The following is a 24859-nucleotide window of genomic DNA, read 5'->3' on the forward strand; positions in this document are numbered from 1 at the left end:
GGAACATGTCTGCAATAAACTCGACCTGCCACTCGGTATAAAAGGTTCCAATAAAACTCTATTTATAGCACAATCTCCCTCCAATTAGCAGACATGTGCAAAGGCAAAGCAGCACGCCTGCACACACAAACGCGCACACACACACACACACACACACACACACACACACACACACACACACACACACACACACACACACACACACACACACACACACACACACACACACACACACACACACACACACTCCAGCTCCTTCTACAGCTGATATCATCAGTTTACATCTGATTCAGGAAGAAAACAGATAAATTACATAATAAAGTGCACATAATTAGGTTCCTGGTTTGAATCCGGTCCTGGGCCTTTCTGTGTGAGTTTGCATGTTCTCCCTGTGCTTGCGTGGGTTCTCTCCGGGTTCTCCGGCTTCCTCCCATCATCCAAAAACATGCACCTCAGGTCAGGTTACCTGGCGCCGCCCTAGTGGCAGCCTGCTGCAGCAGCTCCCCCCTGAGAGCCCCCCTGCTGCAGTGAAGACATTTCCCCTCGGAGATTAATAAAGTGTATAAAATCAAAAATAAATAAATAAATAAATAATTAAATGTATATCTGATTACTGTCGTTCGTAAATATAACAAACACACATCAGACCTGCACTCAGGTCTAAATCACTTCTTAAACAACACAGTTATGGAATAAGATAAACTTCCTAATACGACTCTAATGTTAGAAATATGAAGAAATTCTCACAATTTTTTTTGCAAAAATACATTTTGAAATATGTGAGCAGAAACTAAAATGAGACTTCAGTAAAGTTTGTTTTAAAGTTACAATCAAGTGGATCTCTGCTTTGTTGTCTTTGGCGACACCTGTGGTGATAAGTGGTAACTGCAGCTGTGATTTTGGACAAACAAAACTCACTTTATTACCAAAAATAAGTCCTCATTTCCAATCATCGAGGCTCCGCCCCCTCTCCTCTCACCATCAAAACAAACTGCTGAACAGGAAGTGACGCGGTTTGTGGTGATGGTTCTCTAAGTTCAATAAATACATTAAAAAAAGATGAGAAGTAAAAATTTTCGGTGATGTGCAGCAGAATTATTTTAAAAAAAATGCTTTATGTTTTTTTTTAAAAAAACAATTTTTGCAATTTTACTGCAAAAAACTAAAAAATGACATCAAACTTTTTGAAAAAATCCACCACAAAATCAAACATTTGCGATCACATCAACTGCTGTTCAACATCAGGTGGACCTGGAGCAGAAGAATTTAAGCCAATCAGGGGCTGCAGATCTCTCACATTAGGAAGGAAGCCAATAACACTGATGAGCACGCGAGTACCGTTTAAAAACAGACTTGAGGAAATGTGGTGAACTTGTTCTTTAAATCCTGGCTGTATTATTTACTGAGCTGCGACCGGTTCATGTCCTGCTGCTTATCTTCATATCATCTCCTTCATTTCACGCCTGCAGAGCAGCTGAGCGGCGTCCTGCTGCAGAGAGTCTGTCTGCTCCTTCAGGCTTCAACTCAGCAGGTGAGCTACGTGTCATCTGCAGCCGCCACACATATTAGAAGCCATAAATACACAGAGAGGAGGAGGAGGAAGAGGAGGAAGAGGAGGATGTTTAGCAGTCTAGTGGTCGACATACTTTCCCTCCTCCTGCTCACCGCGCTCGGCTGCGTCCCATCACCGTCTGCCATCCTGCTCGGTAAACCGCTCAGCGGCGTGAAGATGCTGATGGTATTTCTCTCTCTCACACACACACACACACGCACACACACACACACACACACACACACACACACACACACACACACAGCTCTGAGCGACAGCCTCCTGAATGGCATTAATAAAGTTGCCCCGTTAGCCGTCTGCACTCCAGTTCACAGAGGAACGAGCACTCAGTCAGCAACTACGAGGGACCCCAGGTCGGGGGTGGGGGGAGGAGGAAGGGGGGGTTTGATCAGCTGTACACTATGTTCATCTCTCATTACACTGCTGGACGACTCAGGTCTGGATTGAGTCACTTGTTGATAGGACGTCTGGCCTGGAGGTGCATGAAGCTCTACGGTCATCCTGCTGGACAAACTGCTTTCAGGTGTGTGTGTGTGTGTGTGTGTGTGTGTGTGTGTGTGTGTGTGTGTGTGTGTGTGTGTGTGTGTGTGTGTGTGTGTGTGTGTGTGTGTGTGTGTGTGTGTGGGTCTCATATGAGAGCATCATCTCAGAGCGGTTTGACTCTGACTGTATTTCTATGTAGAATGAACCTTTCCTGCTGCTCATAATGTTTCCAGCCCCCGGTGGACAAACAGGGGAATTAGAGCGAGCATGTGAGGGGGAGGGACACGGAGGGCGGAGGGGCGTGGGGGGGGGTGTCTTCAACTGTTGCACGTTGAATGTTAAAATATCTCATCTGCCCTTGAGAGGGAACATTTTTAATGTATTTATTGAACTTAGAGAAGCATCACGGGGCTGAAAGTGATAAAAAGAGTCTAAAGTGATGAATGTTTCCAGAACAAACCGTCTGTGACTGAAATACAGAACAAAGAACACATCTGCTGTCAGAATAAGACATTTACATGCTTTAAATCACATTCATTCAACACTAAAACAAAGTTCAGTCTCTCAGCTGGAAGTGGAGAAAACTCATTGAACATGTTCCTCATTTCAATGAGATTACATTACCCAGAATGCCTTGTACTTCCGTGTTTCTACTACTACTTTGAAAGTATTACTATGACGTCATATTCCAGCTGAGCTTCTGTTGACGACATTTTTGCGGAAGAATTGTGGGAATTTTGCTAAATTGCAAGCTCCTGCAAACATTTGTATTATTTATTGCGATTACAAGATTTCCTGAAAGGACTGAAATATTTTGTTTTTAATTAGTTGCACAATTTAGTTATATTACAATGAATACTGGGTAAAGTACCAGATCCTGTGTTTCAGATGTAGAAGACGTCTCTATCTCAAGTATATTTTCACTGCAACAGGAAGAACAGGTCAGACCACCGTAGTCACAACAAAACGAAAACAATCATCAAACGTAGAAAATGTCTTTTGTGAAAAGGTTTAAAGTTTAAAAATGTCAACAAAATATAGATATAATAAGCTCTAACGGCTTAAATTGGTGTTTACGGAGGATTCATTGTGCTGTGAGGGTGTTAATGTCGGTTTACTCAGTAAAGTGTCAGCCTCCATCTCTGCACGGCTGCAGGATAGAAGCAGCACAGCTGGCCGTTCAAACGGCTTCAGGAACAGTTTCAAGTCATTTCTCTGAACTGTTGTTGAATGCTCCTGCTGAGCACTTTCAATTAAACCTGATCCCGTTTCATTACTGGAGGACGTTTCAGGATCAGATTAACTACACCTCTCATCATCTCATTTGTCGGATTTCAAAATGAATACAATGGTGTCGAAGGTGAATTTGATATTTTCCACATCGACCTACCACTTTTGGAAAAGCCAACGAAACATCTCCATTTGCACGACCACCTGTAGCTGCAGATCAACTTCCTCATGTCTCCTCTCTAAACCTCTTTAGATAATAAATGCCTGAAAGGTAATAAAGATTTCACACAGTGTGACGGACCCTCTTCATCCCTTACGGAGGAAACTGCTGACCACGACACGCCGGCTCTGATGGTGAAGGATGAAGGATGAAGGATGAGGGATGAAGGAAGAAGGATGAAGGATGAAGGATGAAGGATGAAGGATGAAGGAAGAAGGAAGAAGGATGAGGGATGAAGGAAGAAGGATGAAGGAAGAAGGAAGAAGGATGAGGGATGAAGGAAGAAGGATGAAGGAAGAAGGAAGAAGGATGAAGGAAGAAGGATGAAGGATGAAGGAAGAAGGATGAGGGATGAAAGGATGAAGGAAGAAGGAAGAAGGATGAGGGACGAGGGATGAAGGATGAGGGAAGAAGGAAGAAGGATGAGGGATGAAGAAGGATGAAGGATGAGGGACGAGGGATGAAGGATGAAGGAAGAAGGAAGAAGGATGAGGGATGAGGGATGAAGGATGAAGGAAGAAGGATGAAGGAAGAAGGATGAAGGATGAAGGATGAAGGATGAAGGAAGAAGGAATGAAGGATGAAGGAAGAAGGAAGAAGGATGAAGGATGAAGGATGAAGGAAGAAGGAAGAAGGATGAAGGATGAAGGATGAAGGATGAAGGAAGAAGGAAGAAGGATGAAGGATGAAGGAAGAAGGAAGAAGGATGAAGGATGAAGGAAGAAGGAAGAAGGATGAAGGATGAAGGAAGAAGGAAGAAGGATGAACCGCAGCTTTCATCCTTCTAAAGAGAATCAAACACATGTTCAACTGAAGACGGCCTGAATGTGTTTCAGTTTGAATAAACTAGAAGAAAATACTCTAACATGCGTACGCTGACTTTATCGTGGCCAGTCGGTCCCTCCAGGAGGAAGTTATTTTTGGTAATAAAGCGAGTTTTGTTTGGAAAGACTACTTTAAAACTTTTACTCGGCCGTAAATCGACACTTTTTGTTGAAAAATTGAAGGAATTTTGCTTAAATTTGTGTTAATTATTGCAATTTGCTGGAGAAACTGGCCAATATTGTGTGGTTCAAAATATGAATTTGCTTTTGAACATCGTAGATTACATATTTACTGATCATACAGCCCTCCTCCATCTTCCTGAGTTGAGTTGGAGGAACAGAAGCAGACTTTCCTCTGAACAAAGCACAACATTTTCCACCGTGTGCCATTTTCTGCGACAGATCCATGAAGAGCGAGCGGATGCATAAACCATGATGGAAGCTGGAGCTCGTCTGAATGGGAGATCTAGAGGCAGCTCAGGTATGAAAGCTGTCAGCGGGATGCCGGTGGGACGAGGCTCAGGCATGCTAATGTGGCATTTGGGTTCAGCAGTGAATGTGACAGGAGATAATGGGAGTGGACAGGCAGGACGCTTATTATCACCGACCAGCTCCTCCGGCCTCCAAAACTCATACGAGGTCAGTCTGAATTCAGTTTAGTCAACAAATACAAGTCCAACTTACTGTGAAGTTTAGTTAGACTCTGACGCACAACTGAATACATAACTGTAAAAAACATAACGGATGGATGAAAGCACTGGAGATTAAAGAAAGGTCTTCAGATTTCTGCTGGATTTACTCATTTCAAAGGTATCTTATGTGATGTTGCCAGTTGAAGTCTTCCAAACAACGTTGAGCACAAACACAGATGAAACATTTGAAAGATTCAAACTTTAAAATGTAAATTTCTTCCTTGAGGCTTTTTTTCTTTCCATTTTGTCTTCAAAATAAGACACTAAACATGCTGACAAACATCCAGCTTGCAGCTTTTTCAACTGTTATACTATTATTTTGTTATAATAATGATCAAATGTTTATATTTGAACTACAGTTGATAAAAGATGGTGTGCAGCTGAGTGACACCGCCTCCCCGTGCTGTCTGTAGTTTCCCGATGGATTGGTCCGGCGGATGAACGGAGGATTCTGTCATCCGGTAACTTCTATTGATCACCAGGCTGCACGTGTCGTCTGCCGCCCGTCTAACTCTCCTCCGCCTCTCCATTGCTGCTCGGCCTATTGGCACATTAATCCCAATCTGCGGGAGCTGCCGTAACGCAGATTGCATTAGCTACTGAGTGATCAAATTAGGCGCCAGCACGCTCAGCCGCCTCCGCAATCACTGGCACTTTCTGATGGAGACAACGACACGCTTACAATCAATTTACCGCCCTGATCTAATGGAGCAGCTCACACACCACCGGGGCCCGGTTCACTTCGTACACACTTGGTGACATGGAAAACATGATTTCTACAGCTAAAACACACACACACACACACACACACACACACACACACACACACACACACACACACACACACATATATCCACAGGCGCACACGCCTACCCAATTGACATAAATTCATGCAAGCACATAAACCCTTTTTCCAACATTCATATCCACACGTTCTCGGGGACATTCAAGCTTCACTACACCCACAAAAAAAACCAAATTTGACTCGTCTCAGGCTTCTGCTGCTTCCTGGTTGTGATGGTGAAGATGTGGAGCAGAGACAGCGAGTCTTCATCAGCACCACTCATCTCCCAAACACGCCTTCAGCAGCTTCACAAACAGGTCAAAGCAACAGGAGCTCCAGTGACACGCACACCCAACAAGACCAGAACTTCACACACAACCACTTCATTTACTTTGGAAAACACCAAATTATTATTCATGAATCACAGTGCAACTGGATTATTTGGTTTGAACTCTAGTAAATTCATTGTTAAAGTTTATTCTTCTCACTTTCTAAACAATTTTCACGCAAAATATCCTGAAAATATTCCCGAAACTAAAATACAGAGATCCAATTAAAAGACATCTAAACGTCTTTTCTAGTGAACACAAGAGGACCTAACTTTGGAGAACGGTCTGGCTGCACCTATTTATCATTCTGGTGAAAACAACACTGTGATTGGTTTAAAGGAATATAAACGAGCCGATTGTTTAGCAGCGATGGCGCCTTCGCTAAATGCTGCTGGAGGTAAACTTGTCTGGGTGGAACATTTGGATCCGACTTCAAAATGGCTAAAACCCAAGAAAAGGAATCAAGCAGGCTGAATTATTGAATTATTCAAATAATTATTGAGACTTCAGGTTTTCAGCATGTCGGTTAGCTCCGATGTTGTTGTTGTTGTTGTTGTTGTTGTTGTCACATGTTGCGACATGGATTTTAAAAACAGGAACATGCAGATGAGAAAGGGAAGGAGCATGTCGACTGAAATAGATTTATATCAATACATTCAGTAAGTCAAACTACAATAAATTAAACTTGGGGAAAAAGTGTAAATCAGTTCCTCCAGGAGTTTGTTTTGTGATTGTTTTGATTAAAAATGTTTGAGTTTGCAGGAGATTTTCTCTAAAATCGCAAATACATTTTCGTCAAAAACTGAGATGTAACTTGTGGAGTTTTCAGTGAGGTTTTGTTTTTTTTGCAGTAAAATTGTGGAAATTAGAAAAAATTGCAAGTTGAGGGATATTATGGAAATATTTTATTCATATTTTATTTATTTATTTGTTGAACTTGGAGAACAACAGTGTTTAAAGTGATAAAAAAAAATGTCCTAAAAGGGACGTAGCTTTACATCCTGATAAATATTAATATTAACATGTTTAAGTCTGTATTTTTTTGACTGTGACATACGGTTCACATGTTGGAGCAAAGTCTTCCTGGTTTGAATGTTTGATCCTAATCAGAGTAAATATCCGACCACAGCGAGGGAATAAACAGAATCAATATTTGCACCCGTGAAGTGTTTCTCCAACGTCTCGCCGGTTTCAACACAGATTGGTGACGTCCAGCGCCGAGCTGAGAGCGTCGCGCTGCAGCACACGGACAGTACTTCTACTTCACACTACACATGCAGCTAACATACATGTAGAAGTCTGGCAGTCGGATTTTGACATGATTTCTACTCTGCAAGTCAAAACAGCAACAGATTTATTGTATCTTCATTTGCACCAATGATTTTAATGCACGGCTGCTTTTTACATTCTGGAAAACCTTCGACTTGCCCTGGTTGGAGGTCGTTGTTGAGATGTATTGCTCCATATTTGAACAACATTGGTGAATATGGAGCTGTTCAGCTGACTTTGAGCTGTGAACCAGCGGTGTTTAACTGACTGGGACACGTGAAGGATGGCGATGCTCCTGCTTTCTACACCGGCTGCTGATGGCTCATTTTCTTCTGCAATTTCAGCTGCAAACAGGTTTTACACGCCGGCAAACACGGAAATGAGGCGAATGTGGTCGACATCAGCGTGTCCGTCTTCAGTTACAGAAAATTAAATAAGTTTCAGCAACTAGTTGGTGAACTGGAGAAAAATAATCAATGTGAAACATGACTGAAGTGGAATATGCAGGTTTCCTGCCTGTACTCATCTGTCGGTGTGAACGTGTGAATGTGTTGGTCAACATGCGTGTTAACATGCGTGTGCTGACTGGTGACAATGCATCTCCCCACCACTCCTTCACTGCTGCACCACAGCGGTGCCTCATACAAACTGTATACCGTCACATTTACGTATCACTACTTGCCTGCGGTCAAGCCGTCAATCACGCAGCGTCACAGCGGGAGCTCCTTACATTCGTCTCTTCTCTCATGTTAATTTGCAGCGGATCAAAACGTTTCAGACTGCTGCACGCTGCCGTGTACGGAGGAGGGGCGGAGCTTGATCAACATCAGCATCCGAATGACGCACGTTAACGGGAACACTGCAGAGACTTCGGCTGAAATTTGAGCAGAAAGCCCAGATTAAAGTTCGTGAGAATTTTATGTTTTATGGGGAACAGAAAGAAATCATAGGGAGCTGAAAATCCGGTTGTTGAGGGTGAGAAACTTGCACGTTGTCATGTTGGAGAACCAAACTGCCACCGTGCAACAGTCCAGGAACATTTTAATGTCCCAGTGGAACTCGGTGTTGACAGTCTGACTTTGGGGGACGAATTCACGGTGACACAACCCGCCTACATCAAATAAAAACCCAGCTGGTGTCTCCTGACCCAACACGCCTTCTCCGGTCTCGGGCAGTGAAGCTCCGCCCCTCTTGAAACGAGAACGTCACTCAGAAGCAAGTCGACCGACTCGTCGCTTCACTTACTGAGTTTGACGTGTCCGGGGAGAAATCTCCGACACGCTCGAACCAGTGGGCAGGAAAAAAAGCGTGTAACTCAGGCGCTGATGTTGATTAAGCGGCCAAACTTGGAATAAATACTCATGAAGGTTGCAGCTTCGCTCTGCTCCGTGCACGTCACCGTGCTGCACACCATTCCCGCGCAACAGGAGCAGTCTCAACACGTGTGGATCCACCGTCGTAAGCGAATGTTCATGAATAAAGCTGCTTGTTCCTGGTGCTTCACGCTATGAACAAACATGGCCGACATGATGCTGCAGCCGTCCTCGGGTCCGGCTCGGGTAAAGATGGCACGGAGGTGCAGTGGTTAGCAACGTCACCGCGTTACGGTTCTGTAGTTTTCCGTGTGTCTCGGTGGTTTTTTTCTCCAACAGTCCAAACATGAACGTTTCAGGTGTTCACAGGATGTCAGTGAACGCTCCGGAATAATTGCCACATAAAGGAGAAGTCAATTCTTGCCTTTGAGAATTAACAAACAGGAAGGGAAAGAAAACACAAACTCTCTCTCTCTCTCTCGCTCGCTCGCACACACACACACTGAGTGAGCAGTAGAGACTTCATTAAAAGGTATTATGTTGGACAAACTGCCTCTAAAAAACGTCCCCACGCTGAATTCAATAAAGGCAGAAATTACTACGACAGATCGGATCGCCCGCAGAGTCGTCGTTGAAGAATCAATACGAGCGGTTTCTCAGATCGGTGTGTTGTTTCAGCAGGTTTGAAGATGAATCGGGCCACAGATGGGACACCAATCCAGAGCTGCAAATTGGGTCACAAAGTTCAACAAACACCATTCGGAGGAAAGACAATAAAAAAATAAAAACAAATTTCAAAAAATCTGAAAACACGTCTCCTGTAACAGCAGTCGAACGGTGTCCACTTTAATGAATAATCTCCTGCATAAAGATTTAGAGTGACAATTATTTGAATTGACTTAATTTCATTATCTAACTGAGTCTTTCTTATTTCCTTCACATTTTATTTTTCAGTGAAGCTACAAGATCAGACGAGAGCTTCAAAGGTGAAATGGACGGCGGAGACGGTCTCTGACAATCACTCACATGAAACAACACGGCAGCTCTGAAGCTCTTTAATTCCCCGGGAGGTGCCGGAGCTGCAGGAGGGCAGCGAGGGAGGCGCCGAGGACGAAGCAGGAGCGACGACGGAGGACAGAAGATTAAGATTCAGGGTTTTATCCGAGAGTTTCACGTCATTTGTCCTCATTCGGTCGGAGACCTCCGCTCAGCTCCAACACAGCTGCTTTCAAGGAGGTTTTCATACAGAAGAGGAGATACAGAAAACCTTGTTCTCGTCTTACAGTCATCTACCTACAATCCTCCCGTCACACCTGGACGTCCTGTTCATCGGTGGCGGGAAAATAAAGAACAATCTGAGTTTCATGTAAATACCTGAGAGGTCACAAGAAAGATCAGATAACAGCGGAGATACTGTGGATTGTAAGAAGAGTTGCTTTAAAGATGATGTTTCATTTGTAGTCGGGGCCGACCATCGTTTAAAAAGACTTGAACAATACTCTTTTATTTTAATTCTAATTTTATAAAAAACATTTGAATAAAACCAACGTTACAGTACAAATCTTTAGTTTTCATTCAGTTTAGAATTAAACTAAACATCTCACATGCAAGACTCCCTGCAACATAGAGCTAGCCCAGAGGTAGCACAGAGCTAGCCCAGAGGTAACACAGAGCTAGCACAGGGCTACCATAGGGCTAGCACAGGGCTACCATAGGGCTAGCACAGGGCTACCATAGGGCTAGCACAGGGCTACCACAGAGCTAGCACAGGGCTACCATAGGGCTAGCACAGGGCTACCATAGGGCTACCACAGAGCTAGCACAGGGCTACCATAGGGCTAGCACAGGGCTACCACAGAGGTAGCACAAGGCTAGCACAGAGCTAGCACAGAGCTAGCTAGCGTGCTGTGCACAGAGTTACCGCGGTGGACACGATTCATGGTGAGCAGCCAAACATCTGTTTGAAAAGAGTGAAATAAGACGTCCTGATCTATGATTTGAAGATGAAACCAAAGGATTCTGCAGCCTCACTACAGAATATATTTGAATAAGAGTAAGATTGAGCTTCACAGAATATATTGGGTGAGGGCAAAAAACGATTCAAGGTTATTCAATAGAAATATGCCTCTGAAATAATACGTATTATGAGGCCCTGCTTTCTGTGTTGTGTTTGGTTTTACTTGCTAAAAGTCATTTTAACCTCGAAATGGGCCGACAGCAAGATACTTCAGGCTCTATGTTTGTTTGTATGTCGGATGTGTATGCGATATAACGATTTGATTTATGATGCTGATGCTCAGAGTGCTGGTTAATGGATAAAGTATGTGAACCACGAATGAAATCCAAAGAAAGGTCGAGTTTCTAAATCTGCAGTCGTATTCACAACCGGTCTCCTCTCACAGAGCTCCTACGTTGGGTTCAAATGTCTACCGGCGTCGTAGCTGAGGAATGATTAAGAAAGATTCTCCTCGAAAGTCTGAGCGAGAAGAGACAGACTATTATCCGAGTGGCGAGGTGCGGCGGACCTTGCTGGTCGCCGTGACGACCCTTTTAAAAGGTGTGACTGCTGATCTCCGTGTGATAATGACACCGAGTGGTCGGTGACCTCCAGAAATGGAACGTCTGTGTGATCGCTGATGATGGACAACTGTCATTTTCTCCTCTGATTAAACCTCTTCAAAGTCCTCCTCACCGTTTCCCCCCGAGGATCTCTCTTCATGGCCGAAATGTTCCGTCAATATCTTCCATCGTTATCAGGATCTAGTCTGAACTTTGAGGGGAAACTCTTAGAAAATGTCATAAATCTGAGTATTTTCTAAGATTTTCTTTGTACTAGGAAGCTGTCCAACTGTAGTTGTGGTAATAACTTCCAACACAGAGCATATTTTAAAGGGGAACCAACAAGAATGCAAAACGAAGCAGACACGAAGCCGTGAATCACCGTGGAACAAGCTGCACTCCCACAGCATCCAGCATAGTGTTGCCAGACTATTAGCACGTTTCCAGCATAAACACAGCACGCCCCGTCTCCCCTCATAATACGAGTCCTTTCTCTTCCTGTTGGCACGGAAACACCCGGAAGGCCGGTGCATGTCTGCACGGCTACTTTACATAAGTCCAGCATCTTGGTGTGCATCCACTGGAAACACAACTCCCAAACACACACGGAGGGAGGAAGAGGTCCGCAGCCATAAAACCAAGTGACAGGAAAGCAAAAGTCGTAGAAGATTTCAGGAAATGTCAACAGCTGATCTCTTGTGACACATCAGCTCCGGCGTCTCCGCGGCCACAGACTGGAGGATTAGCCGCCGAATGTTCCACCGAGAGGGTTTTTCTGAGTAATCAGGCATCTGCTTAATATTTGCTCACCCACGGCGGTGTGGCAGGGAGGTGGTGAGGCAGGGAGGTGGTGAGGCAGGGAGGTGGTGAGGTGGTGAGGTGGTGAGGCAGGGAGGTGGTGTGGTAGGGAGGTGGTGAGGCAGGGAGGTGGTGAGGTGGTGAGGCAGGGAGGTGGTGTGGCAGGGAGGTGGTGAGGTGGTGAGGCAGGGAGGTGGTGAGGTGGTGAGGCAGGGAGGTGGTGTGGCAGGGAGGTGGTGAGGTGGTGAGGCAGGGAGGTGGTGTGGCAGGGAGGTGGTGAGGTGGTGAGGCAGGGAGGTGGTGTGGCAGGGAGGTGGTGAGGTGGTGAGGCAGGGAGGTGGTGAGGTGGTGTGGCAGGGAGGTGGTGTGGCAGGGAGGTGGTGAGGCAGGGAGGTGGTGAGGTGGTGAGGCAGGGAGGTGGTGAGGTGGTGTGGCAGGGAGGTGGTGAGGCAGGGAGGTGGTGAGGTGGTGAGGCAGGGAGGTGGTGTGGCAGGGAGGTGGTGAGGTGGTGAGGCAGGGAGGTGGTGAGGTGGTGTGGCAGGGAGGTGGTGTGGCAGGGAGGTGGTGAGGCAGGGAGGTGGTGTGGCAGGGAGGTGGTGAGGTGGTGTGGCAGGGAGGTGGTGAGGTGGTGAGGCAGGGAGGTGGTGAGGTGGTGAGGCAGGGAGGTGGTGAGGCAGGGAGGTGGTGAGGTGGTGAGGCAGGGAGGTGGTGTGGCAGGGAGGTGGTGAGGTGGTGAGGCAGAGAGGTGGTGAGGTGGTGTGGCAGGGAGGCGGCGTGGCAGGGAGGTGGTGGTGGTGTGGCAGGGAGGTGGTGTGGCATAATAAGAGATGGAGAGATCCAGCTGAAATCGACACAGTGAAACATAGTGGACACAGGAAGTGGTAGAAAATGTGCAAAACATAACGTCTAAAAAACAGAACAAGCCACAGAGGCGTCCAACAACATCTGGCTCGCCCCCCCGACAGGTGTTGGCGTGTTAATCAATCCTTCAAGCTTTAATTATTATTATTATTATTCCTGTTATTATTACCCATCAGTCCCATAGAGAATACCGTGTCAGTGTCACGTTTTGCCTCACCTGTAGGCGTGACAAGTACACGCATGTGTAAGAAGCAGTTTGAAGAAGCAGATCATATGATGGAAGTCATGTGACTAAAGTAGGTTAGGTTAGTTTTTTTTTTAGGATTTTATACACTTTATTAATCCCCGAGGGGAAATGTCTTCACTACAGCAGGGGGGCTCTCAGGGGGGAGCTGCTGCAGCAGGCTGCCACTAGCGCGGCGCCAGGTAACCTGACCTGAGGTGCATGTTTTTGGATGATGGGAGGAAGCCGGAGAACCCGGAGAGAACCCACGCAAGCACAGGGAGAACATGCAAACTCCGCACAGAAAGGCCCAGGACCGGATTCAAACCCGGAACCTTTTTTTTTTGCTGTGAGGTGACAGTGCTAACCACTGCACCACCGTGCCGCCCCAAAGTATTTACTTTATTAATCCCCGAGGGGAAATTTTTTCACTACAGCAGCATGCAGAAGCAATAAGATAATAATAGAAATAATAGAAAAACAATAAAATAGCAGTAAAAAATATAAAATGCACAGTATATACAGTATATACAGTACAGTATATATCTATATATATTATATACAAACAACCAAGAAACACAGTCAACAGTGTTATTGTACTGTGATGGATTTTGCCAGAGGTGAGTTATTGTACAGTCTTATTGCGGTCGGCAGGAATGATCTCCTGTATCAGGAATGATCTCCTGTATCAGGAATGATCTCCTGTATCTGGAATGATCTCCTGTATTCAGGAATGATCTCCTGTATCTGGAATGATCTCCTGTATCAGGAATGATCTCCTGTATTCAGGAATGATCTCCTGTATCTGGAATGATCTCCTGTATCTGGAATGATCTCCTGTATCGGGAATGATCTCCTGTATCAGGAATGATCTCCTGTATCTGGAATGATCTCCTGTATCAGGAATGATCTCCTGTATCGGGAATGATCTCCTGTATCAGGAATGATCTCCTGTATCGGGAATGATCTCCTGTATCTGGAATGATCTCCTGTATTCAGGAATGATCTCCTGTATCGGGAATGATCTCCTGTATCTGGAATGATCTCCTGTATTCAGGAATGATCTCCTGTATCAGGAATGATCTCCTGTATCGGGAATGATCTCCTGTATCTGGAATGATCTCCTGTATTCAGGAATGATCTCCTGTATCAGGAATGATCTCCTGTATCTGGAATGATCTCCTGTATTCAGGAATGATCTCCTGTATCTGGAATGATCTCCTGTATCAGGAATGATCTCCTGTATTCAGAAATGATCTCCTGTATCAGGAATGATCTCCTGTATCTGGAATGATCTCCTGTATTCAGGAATGATCTCCTGTATCAGGAATGATCTCCTGTATCTGGAATGATCTCCTGTATTCAGGAATGATCTCCTGTATCAGGAATGATCTCCTGTATTCAGGAATGATCTCCTGTATCAGGAATGATCTCCTGTATTCAGGAATGATCTCCTGTATCAGGAATGATCTCCTGTATTCAGGAATGATCTCCTGTATCAGGAATGATCTCCTGTATCTGGAATGATCTCCTGTATTCAGGAATGATCTCCTGTATCTGGAATGATCTCCTGTATCTGGAAATGTATCAGGAATGATCTCCTGTATCAGGAATGATCTCCTGTATCAGGAATGATCTCCTGTATCAGGAATGATCTCCTGTATTCAGGAATGATCTCCTGTATCAGGAATGATCTCCTGTATCTGGAATGATCTCCTGTATTCAGGAATGATCTCCTGTATCAGGAATGATCTCCTGTATTCAGGAATGATCTCCTGTATTCAGGAATGATCTCCTGTATCAGGAATGATCTCCTGTATCTGGAATGATCTCCTGTATTCAGGAATGATCTCCTGTATCTGGAATGATCTCCTGTATCAGTAATGATCTCCTGTATCAGGAATGATCTCCTGTATCTGGAATGATCTCCTGTATCTGGAATGATCTCCTGTATCTGGAATGATCTCCTGTATCTGGAATGATCTCCTGTATCAGGAATGATCTCCTGTATCTGGAATGATCTCCTGTATCTGGAATGATCTCCTGTATCTGGAATGATCTCCTGTATCAGGAATGATCTCCTGTATCTGGAATGATCTCCTGTATCTGGAATGATCTCCTGTATCTGTCCTTGTGACAGCGGAGCTGGAGGAGTCTTTTGGAGAACGTCCTCCTCTGTCCCTGCAGCAGGTGGAGAGGGTGGTCAGGATTATCCAGTATGGATATATATATATATAGTATATAATATATATAATATAGATGAAGTACAAACTAGAACTAAAATCTGCAGTCAGGAGTGGTTGGAGGGCCCGAGACAGGAGGACGGTGTTTGACTCCATGAGAAGGCTTTTTATTAATTTAGGTAAGTTACTTGCATAATGTAACATATCCAAGTTACATAAATAATCATCGAGTAATTTATAAGACGTAGAAAACGTTACTTGCACATAGTCTGGTGAACTTAGAGGTGTATTACACGCTTCGGTGTGAAATCAGGTTCTTAGTTTTACAATAATTAAATTCTTATATGGAAGCTTTTCATGCAAACTAATTTATGTTTTTAATTTCTCAAGAGTATCTGCTCCCCTTAAGAAAACAAACAAGACTTCCTTTTATTATGAGAAAACTCCGTCTGCCCATGAAGTCGACTCCGACTGTGAATCTGAGCTCACGGTGAGCTGAAGTTAATTCATGTCTATGAAGTGACTCGTGGAGCTGCTGCATGATGATTATTGGCGTCAGACTCCACGGCAGCGTCGACCCCGCTGGTTCAGACCCAGTTGACCGCCACGACCCACATCCTGACTCCGACACGTGCAAATCAACTTTTACTACTGAACTCCTGAAACTATTGGCTCAACGCTGAAATAAAACTAAACTGCGTGCTTCATGGTAGCTGCGAATAAAAGACCGCTCCGGATAGGAAACAATCCCAAAGCAAATACAAGTTAAACGACTTATTTTGTTTCAAACTATGCAATTTAAAGTATTTTCCTGCTGCAAATAACAGAAAGTCAGAATCATATCGAATGCTGCTCAGAGAGGTGGTTAAATAAAAGTGTGGGAAAACAATAAAAGCACTACGATAAGCTTAAATCCATATTTCTTTTAGTTTTAGAAACACAATTTGTTCTGTAAAGACTGAGCGTGCCGCCTCGTTGAACTCCTGTCAGGACCATGATGCAAAGATAAATCTCATTTCCAAAAAATAAAACAGGTCCTCCGAGTCTGCGGCATCAGACGGACAGAATCAGACCGAGCTACAAGTTCCTGCAGAGAGTTGCTTCTTAAAGGCCATGAACTTCTGTTTAAAGGCCAAGACGTCCTCGTCGACTTAACCGGATGTAACAAGCTGAAATCGAGTCAATAAACCTCAGCGAGACATCTGATTAACAAGTTACTTGACGCACACAGAGTGACGTAATGTTGCTTGTGCGGAGGGGTTGTGCATCAGCATGTGAGATGACCAGATGTGGGCGAAGCTGCTATCTAACCTCTTCAATCTCTAACACTCTCGAAGCCTCCGTCTCCCAGCTGGGCTGCTGGTCTGCATGCAGCTGAAGGAGAGCAGGATTACACATCCAAACACGCCATCATTAGACGACGGCACTCAGCCAGACAGCCGGAGTTCATCTCAGCAAATGACAGCGCTGAATATCAAGGAAACCAAACACCCACCAAATATGCAGAATTTGAAGTTTTGCATGAAAAAGAAAACACCTCAATTTCATGGCAACATCGCCATGGCAACATTATTAATAACAGGAGGTGAAGCGGAGTGCATCAGAGAAATGAGAGGCCAATTTAACCCCCCTGTCCCCGCCCCCCCTCCCACCCAACACATTCACACACACACACACACACACACACACACACACACACACACACACACACACACACACACACACACACACACACACACACACACACTGCATGTACACAGGACGGCGGTGCGCTCCCAATGAAAAGAGAGTAATTGGCAGCGCGGTGTCCAGCTGGAGGATCCAGAGCCGGAGGGAAGGAGCACGGATCAATAACAACATCACAGACGCTGCAGCCGGCCATCAGCCTTCCTTCCTGCATCACCGGACCGTCACGGAGAACCGCAGCCTCGGACCGACCTGACACCACCACCTGAACGATGCTGGCTTCAAAGTTTACACCATCAGATTTCCTGAAAGCTGCAGCCGAGTTAAAAACACGAAGGAACAGCTCGACATTTGGAGAAAACGCACGTATGTCTGGACACTAAGGCTCCAATCCATTTCTGCAATATCTCCTTTTTATTTCCAATTAAAAAGTCCTTGACCTGGAGATGGAGTTTTTTTGTCCTTCATCCAAATCAAAGGTCCAAAGAAAGAGAGAATTGTAAACTGATGCAGAAGGGAAATAAAAAAATGTGGCCTGAACAAAAAGACTAAATTTAAGAGCTTCTTTTGAGAGCGAAGTTAGCTCTCAGTGTAATTTAAAGAAATGAGTTACTGAAATTAAAAATTGGACGTTTAAGTAAAAGTGAAATTAAAAGTGAATAATATTGAATATATATTAGCAGATAATAAACAAACAATAAACTTTCTACCAGTGGAAAAGATGTATTTCCACCTTTCATCATCAAATGGGTTAGGGAGAGATGGAGAGAGGGAGGGAGGGAGAGATGGAGAGAGGGAGGGAGGGAGAGATGGAGAGAGGGAGGGAGGGAGGGAGAGATGGAGGGAGAGATGGAGAGAGGGAGGGAGGGAGGGAGAGAGACTGGGAGGGAGGGGGAGGGAGAGAGAGAGAGATGGAGAGAGAGAGGGAGAGAGGGAGAGATGCAGCGCTGCCACACCTCCACCTCCGCCTCGCCCTGCCCCTCCCCCTTTTTCTCCCCCTTTAGAGCCTTTCATGCTCCGGTCTGATGATAGAAACAAAGCCTCATGGTTATGATTCCAGACAGAAAGCTGCTGCTGTCTCTGGGTAGTTTCACCAGTCGTGTGAAATACTAAAGTTGTGTTTATTATGGTTCTTCTGAGAGGAAAAATCTCCCAGCATGCAGCTCAAAATGCACCATATGCTGAGGAGCTCCTGTCTGATCCCACATATATCCATAAAGTGAGGCAGCTTCAGCAGACATCTGGGATATTCATCACTCTGGCTCAGAAAAATAGTTGAAATTCTCCAAAAACTATTCCTTCATATTAAAGTGTTTTCTTTCCAAGATAACACTCAGACGCACTGACCTTGTTTCTTGTGTCAAAACATGTTTGCTGTCCCACGTGGACCCCCCCCCCTCCCTCCGCCCCTTGCACCAAGCAGCATACAAAACAATTACCAAAAGGAGAGCCTATTAGCATACTGCATTATCACATACTTTGTACAATGAGACAGGTGGGAGACACAGGACAAAAGGGAAAAAAAGGAACCTGAGAACAAAGCCTGAAAATAATCCTGAATAGATAATCAGATACCCTGGTAGCCAAACAGCCTTTGAACAGCTCAGCTGTCTGCGGCCCCAGAGGGTCCCGTCTGCATGGTGTCAATATAACGCAGAACAAAGCAAAAAAAATGACTTGTTATCTGCACGATTCAACCCTCAAACTACCTGCGCTCACTCCGTCAGCGAGGCAGCAGGAAGCCGAGCGGTGACATGAAGAGATTCGGAGGCAGCGAGTGGGAGGACTCCTTTACCTGACGTTGAGAAGAAAATAATTGGCTTTATGGCTGCGAAACATGATTTAAGATTATTATTAATACATGGTCTGTCTGTACGTGTCACCGAGGACGAGCGTGACTCAGTCGGAGACAGAAGTGTGCTAAAAAACCAGGAGGGTGTTTTAGTTCATGTGTGGAGCAGTCGGCTCATATTATCACTCAGCTGCCTCCTTTGAGCTGAAGAAGAGCTTCTGAATAAACTCGGAGGAGCAGCTGTAATAAAAGTCTTCGGCAGCAGCGGCGGTGGCGAAGGGCGAGTTTTTTGATCCTCCACCTGCACGACAACTCGTCTGGTTATGAGAACCGTTAATCCGACTTCTTCCGGCTTTCTTTTCCTTTTTGAACCGACGGCAAACAAGAAAACTAGAAGGAGAACGGTTTCGACGAACAGCATTTGATGTTTCAGGAGAAGGCTGCGGTTCAGCGAGCAACAGCTGCTGCATGGAGGTAAGAATAAACCCACAAACACATCTTCTCGTGCCTTTTCTTTAAAGATGGATTTTCTGACATGCATGCACACTTTATGATGGAGAGACCTCAGCGCCTCCTTCACTATGACTCACTGTCACTCACTATCACTCACTATGACTCACTATCACTCACTGACTCACTATGACTCAGTATAACTCACTATGACTCTATCACTCACTATGACTCACTGTGACTCACTGTGACTTAGTGTGACTCACTGCGACCCACTATCACTCACTGACTCAGTATAACTCGCTATGACTCACTGCCACTCATTGACTCACTGTGACTCAGTATAACTCACTATGACTCACTCACTATGACTCAGTATAACTCAGTATCACTCACTATGACTCACTAGCATTCACTATGACTCACTGTGACCCACTATCACTCACTGACTCATTATGACTCAGTATAACTCACTATGACTCACTATGGCTCAGTATCACTCGTTGACTCACTGTGACTTAGTATAACTCACTATGACTCAGTATCACTCACTATCACTCACTGTGACTCACTATGACTCACTATGGCTCATTATCACTCACTGTGACTCACTATGGCTCACTATCACTCACTATGACTCACTGTGACTCACTGTGACTCACTGTGACTCACTATGACTCATTATCACGAACGGCATGCTGAGTTTTCTGGGTTTTCGTCTTTACAACGATACGACAACTCCATGTTTCAGGATTCACTCTGCTGTTGCAGAAACGATGGCCGGCTACGACCGAGCAGACGCATTTAAACATTTATATTCCTCCCCAGCAGCGTCCGACCGGAGCGAAGGGCACCTCGCTTCTTGTTTACACCGGAATCAGCGCAGTTCAACCGGCTAACCTCTAATCACAACCGCCCACATTAAATATAAATGCTGCGGACAAGCACAACAAATCTTACAAATAATAACTTCAAAGAAGATGGCCGGTGAATAAACCATGAGCCGAGTGCAGGTGAGGAAGCGACAGTGAAAGCGTGAAGGTGCCACGAAATAAAAACGGACGAGGATTAACAGCGACACTTGAACCGCTCCGATGCTGCTGTTTGAGAAGATCCACGGTTCGGATGCACGGTTCGGATGCACGGTTTGGATCCACCATGGGGAGTAATAAAGGTTTTACAGAAATGGGACGACGGTTTCTCTCCAACTTGTCTCTTTCTAAAGTTCCTCTGCAGGTGGATCCAATCCAAACTAATCATTAATGCACGTATGGTTTTACAGGATGAGTTGCGTTTCTCCCGGCCAGCTCGCCAACAGTTGGAGAATCAGCTAAGATTTGACAGTCGATGATGACGGTTCATCTTTTGGCCTCAGAGCTTCTTGTAGGAGGTTCAGCGATGAACTGTTAAACAGTGAAAACATCCTGCAAATAACAACAGAGGAAGAGGAATCATCTTCTCCTCCATAGATATTAATTAATTAGAACAAAAGTGTTGAATTTGTATTTTATGAAAGAAGTTGAATGGCTCCATAGACTCACTGGTTTTACACTTTACAGCTCTTCCACACTGGCCAGGAAGCTGCGTCCACTTATAGACAGTCTATGATTTCCACACACATGTTGCTTCCATCATTTGGTGGTCAAATCTGATTGGTTAAAGGCTCTTCCAGTAGTTTCAGAAATAACTCGAGGTGTAGACTCTTTAGGATGCTTCAACTGTAAATAATCGGACAGACTTTTACTCACTTGTTTTTTGAAAAATCTGTAAAATGAATCTTAAATGTTGATCGTGTGTTGAGTTTTTTCCAGTTCTGCTCACAGAGCTGTATGTTTGTGAGCATTGTTCAGGATTCGTCCTCCTCCAGTTAAACATTCCTTCTATGAACACAATAGAAAACAAAAACAGACACAAATAGAGTGCATTCATATCAAGTATCCCTCCAGGGTGTTTACACATGTTGTAATTGTGGTGTGACCTGCGAGGTGAACCGAACCGTGGCATGACGATGTGAAAAGGGAGAAAATGCTTTTCTGATGCTCTCAGCTGGATTCAGATAAACGGATTAGTAAACGGAGCTATCAGCTTCTCATCTTGTTTCTGCTCACAGGGACGACTCCACTTCTGTCTGAGCCAGCCACCTAAATAATACCACAGTGACGATTGGCTGTGATGCTGTGGGTCCTGAAGAGGTGCTTTCACAAAGATCAAACAGGGGTTTGCTCAAATCTTTTAATACGGTGTGACAGCTACTTCTTTATCCGCTCATTTTCCCTTCCTTCACACCCATTTCATACAATCTCAAGTATCCTGTGGTCATAGCCACTCAATCACTGCTTTCACCGGGTTTGAATTGAACACAGCAGCAGAAATAGATGACCAACATCTCCGACATCCAACTCCGTTTCCAGAAAACACCTTAAAAACATCCACAGTACCACAGCGGACACCTTCCACCGACTTCACATCTTTTAAGCTCCCATAACACCAATCTGAGTGGTGAATGAAAGAGATGAGGAAAGGTTAGCTGCGGTGGTGTTAGAGAGCAGAAGGAAACCCTCGGCCTCCTCGCTGATAACTGGAGCACCGCAGGAGGCCGGCCTCCTCCGGGTCAACTTCCACGCTGGTTTACATCATGTGACTCACACCTTTAAAGCCTAAAAGCAGCACTAATCGATATATTATAGGATCAGCTGGTAAATATAAACATGTCAGGTGGTACAGATGATTTTAGAGTCTTTTAGTTTATCGTTTTGATTTTATGGTCCATTACTTTCTGTTAAGGTTCAGTCTCTTCATCCAACCCACCCAATAAATGCAGCTTTAAATTCCATTTTGATGTTGGTAGATCAAAGTTGTGCAGAAATAAAGTCTCCTGAATGTACAAAGTCACACAAGTGTCTCCCTCCTTTCAAAGTCCCTCAAACTACAAATCTACTCAATTAATCATACTTTCAGTATATAAGAACACATTTCCAACACGTCCTCTAAACCACACTCCATTATTCATGGCCCCCTGGTATACACAGTGCACTCGCCGCTCCACAATGTAAACTGGATGCTGACGTCCTGTGAGCACATGTACAGCATCAGAGGACACCTGATCAGGTCCGGTGGTTGACCCGAACGCTTCTGGACACGTGTGAGAGAAAAGAAACGGACGCTTTCTCTTCAAAGAGAAGAGCTGACACCAGCCACGATTACGTAACAGCACTACGGCTCGAAAGAGGGAATACGACCACATTTGAACAGGGAGGGATGCTACGGCGTCGCCTGGAGGCCGTTTTTCTCCGTCAGCGCACACTCCGTCCTTCCTCTGAGGGTACAGTATGTAGAGACCACGGAGGAGAAACAAAAGCTGCTAAATGATCAGCTGATCGGACGGTGCTGATTGTGTCGATGCTACAGCGACGCCTACAGCCGATAGTGACCCTGTCCAGCGCTGCCAGCTCAGGGGACATCACCGCCTCATCACTGGTCGGGCAGCTCCGACCGAGAGGCAGCTGGTGTTTACACCGGACGTATCAGAGCAGTCGATACGGACTCAAACTAACAACACAGCACAGCTACTGAACAAATGAAAGCACCTAATGAAGAGAATCCTGTGAGAGGATGAAAGACAACAACACAAGCTCTCAGAAACGTGGTGCCTACGACATGCTGGCTATCTTTAGCGTGGATTTGAACACGGCTTTGATAAACGCTGGCAGAGCTGCGTGATGAAGCCGTTGGCAGCGTCCTCGCGCCCACTTTCCTCGGTGCAGCGAAGCACTTCGCCGGTGGCACAATGGCACCATCAACATCACTTCTAAATGCTGATCGTTCAACGCTTTATGTGAGCAATTAAAAAAAACAACAACAACAACAAAAAACTGCAGTTTACTGATGAAATACAAAAGGTTGAAGTGGAGAGGAACACGTGAACCGTCCTGCTGTGTGAACTCGTCTCCATCATCATGAATATGCGAGATGATGTTTGTTCCACTAACAACAGGTAAATGAAACGGAGACACAGAATACGTTTCACACATGATGACACATCTTCAGTCTTTTTACCTCCCGTGAGGAGACTGACACATGCGTGCGCACACACACACACACACACACACACACACACACACACACACACACACACACACACACACACACACACACACACACACACACACAGAGTATTATTCATGCAGTGGGATGCCCCCAAATGAATCCATGTGTGTAAATGTCATCAGTAAATGTCAATATCTTTCTTTCCCGGCCTGTCCCGAGGACATGGGGCCATATGGGCCGCGGGACTCAGACGCGCCTTCATTTCCTACAACTTCATCTATTCTTAATTCCCTTTAAAGACCTCCTCTGCTCATGTGATGAATTAAACAACGAGATCGAGGGTCTTCTGACGAGCAGGAAGCAGAAAAGAGGACGAGCGGCGTCCGCAGCAGTAAAAGCACAAACTCTTCTTCTACTGTTTCATATCATGACATCTGCTTGTCTTTGAGTGAGAGGGGCTTTAAAAAAAAAAAAAAAAAAAAAAGGAGGTAACATGAAGACCTTTCACTACAACCTCTCCATAAACACGACATGCTTCACTGCTTCTTTTTAAAACAAGATTCAACATCTGCACGAGCGCAAGATGCTTAACCGCCTTCGAATGATAATATAATGATAATAATCCAGTTTCCTGTTTCCACGTTCTCTCGGTGTGCGTACCTCGATGTAGGATGTGAGTCGGGGGTACACCCTGTAGGGTCCCAGCACGTGGGACAGAGGGGTGGTGCAGAGGAAGCTGGTGGTCACAGCGTGGCTCACTTCCGGCAGAGAAAACACCTTGAAGCCGAACTTCTCGTAGAGCTTCTGCAGTTCTTCGTCGGGCTTCTCCTCGCCCTCGCTCAGGACGCTGCCCACCACATAGCGGCATTTCTCCGTCTGCCTCTGAAGGGGAAACAAGAAGGAAAAGAAGAATGAATAAAGGAAAATATCGAATATCTAGAAAACCACCTCGGGGCCCATCGGAGAGTCGTCATACCAGTAAATAAAGAATATTCTTTGTTTTTGCAGCTATCAAACACAAAGCAAAATAACGCCCTCGTTGGAGGAACTATTTTCTTTCTGTATCGCACAGCAGCCCATTTCTGTTTAGTCGAAGACAGAAATGTGTTAATCTTTCACAAATATATCTCTATTAGTTAAATAGAAAATGCAGCGTATTAAATTAACGTTGTCGAGGAAAAGTGAACTAATATCAAAGATGATACAGCTGACATGAATTCAGCCGTCGCCATCTTACTAGTTCGGAGCGGTTTGGAGCAGGAAGTGACCATATTTGGACGAGCTGGGGGAGGAGCCAGCGGTGGATCTGACCGATCTGATTGGAAACCTGACGATACTACGTCCCGCCCACCGATAGCTGTAACCTGACTGCACCGCAGGCCTGTCAATCAAACAGACACGCCCCCAAAAACAGGTCTTCTTGAATCTTCTTTTCTAATGAATGAGGGATTATTTTCAGATGGACCTCCAGAAAACTAAGAAGAAGGAGTGACTTTAGCTAACAACACCGAGATAACTGATGGACACATTTTATTCACCTTGG

The 24859-nt window shown here is 45.0% G+C and overlaps 1 protein-coding gene across 1 annotated transcript in view; it reads right to left on the bottom strand.

Annotated features, from left to right (window-relative positions):
• tex264a (testis expressed 264, ER-phagy receptor a) overlaps positions 1-24859 on the bottom strand; it is a 67423-nt gene that overhangs the window by 29343 nt on the left and 13221 nt on the right. The window contains exon 2 of the mRNA XM_069707428.1: positions 23977-24198. Within this exon, the coding sequence (XP_069563529.1) occupies positions 23977-24198 (222 nt within the window). The remainder of the gene's footprint in view (positions 1-23976; positions 24199-24859) is intronic.

This window comes from Brachyistius frenatus, unplaced genomic scaffold (genome assembly GCF_029030835.1).
Source record: "Brachyistius frenatus isolate BFR_SWC_R1_liver_20210118 unplaced genomic scaffold, ASM2903083v1 Contig_4, whole genome shotgun sequence".
Taxonomy (NCBI): domain Eukaryota; kingdom Metazoa; phylum Chordata; class Actinopteri; family Embiotocidae; genus Brachyistius; species Brachyistius frenatus.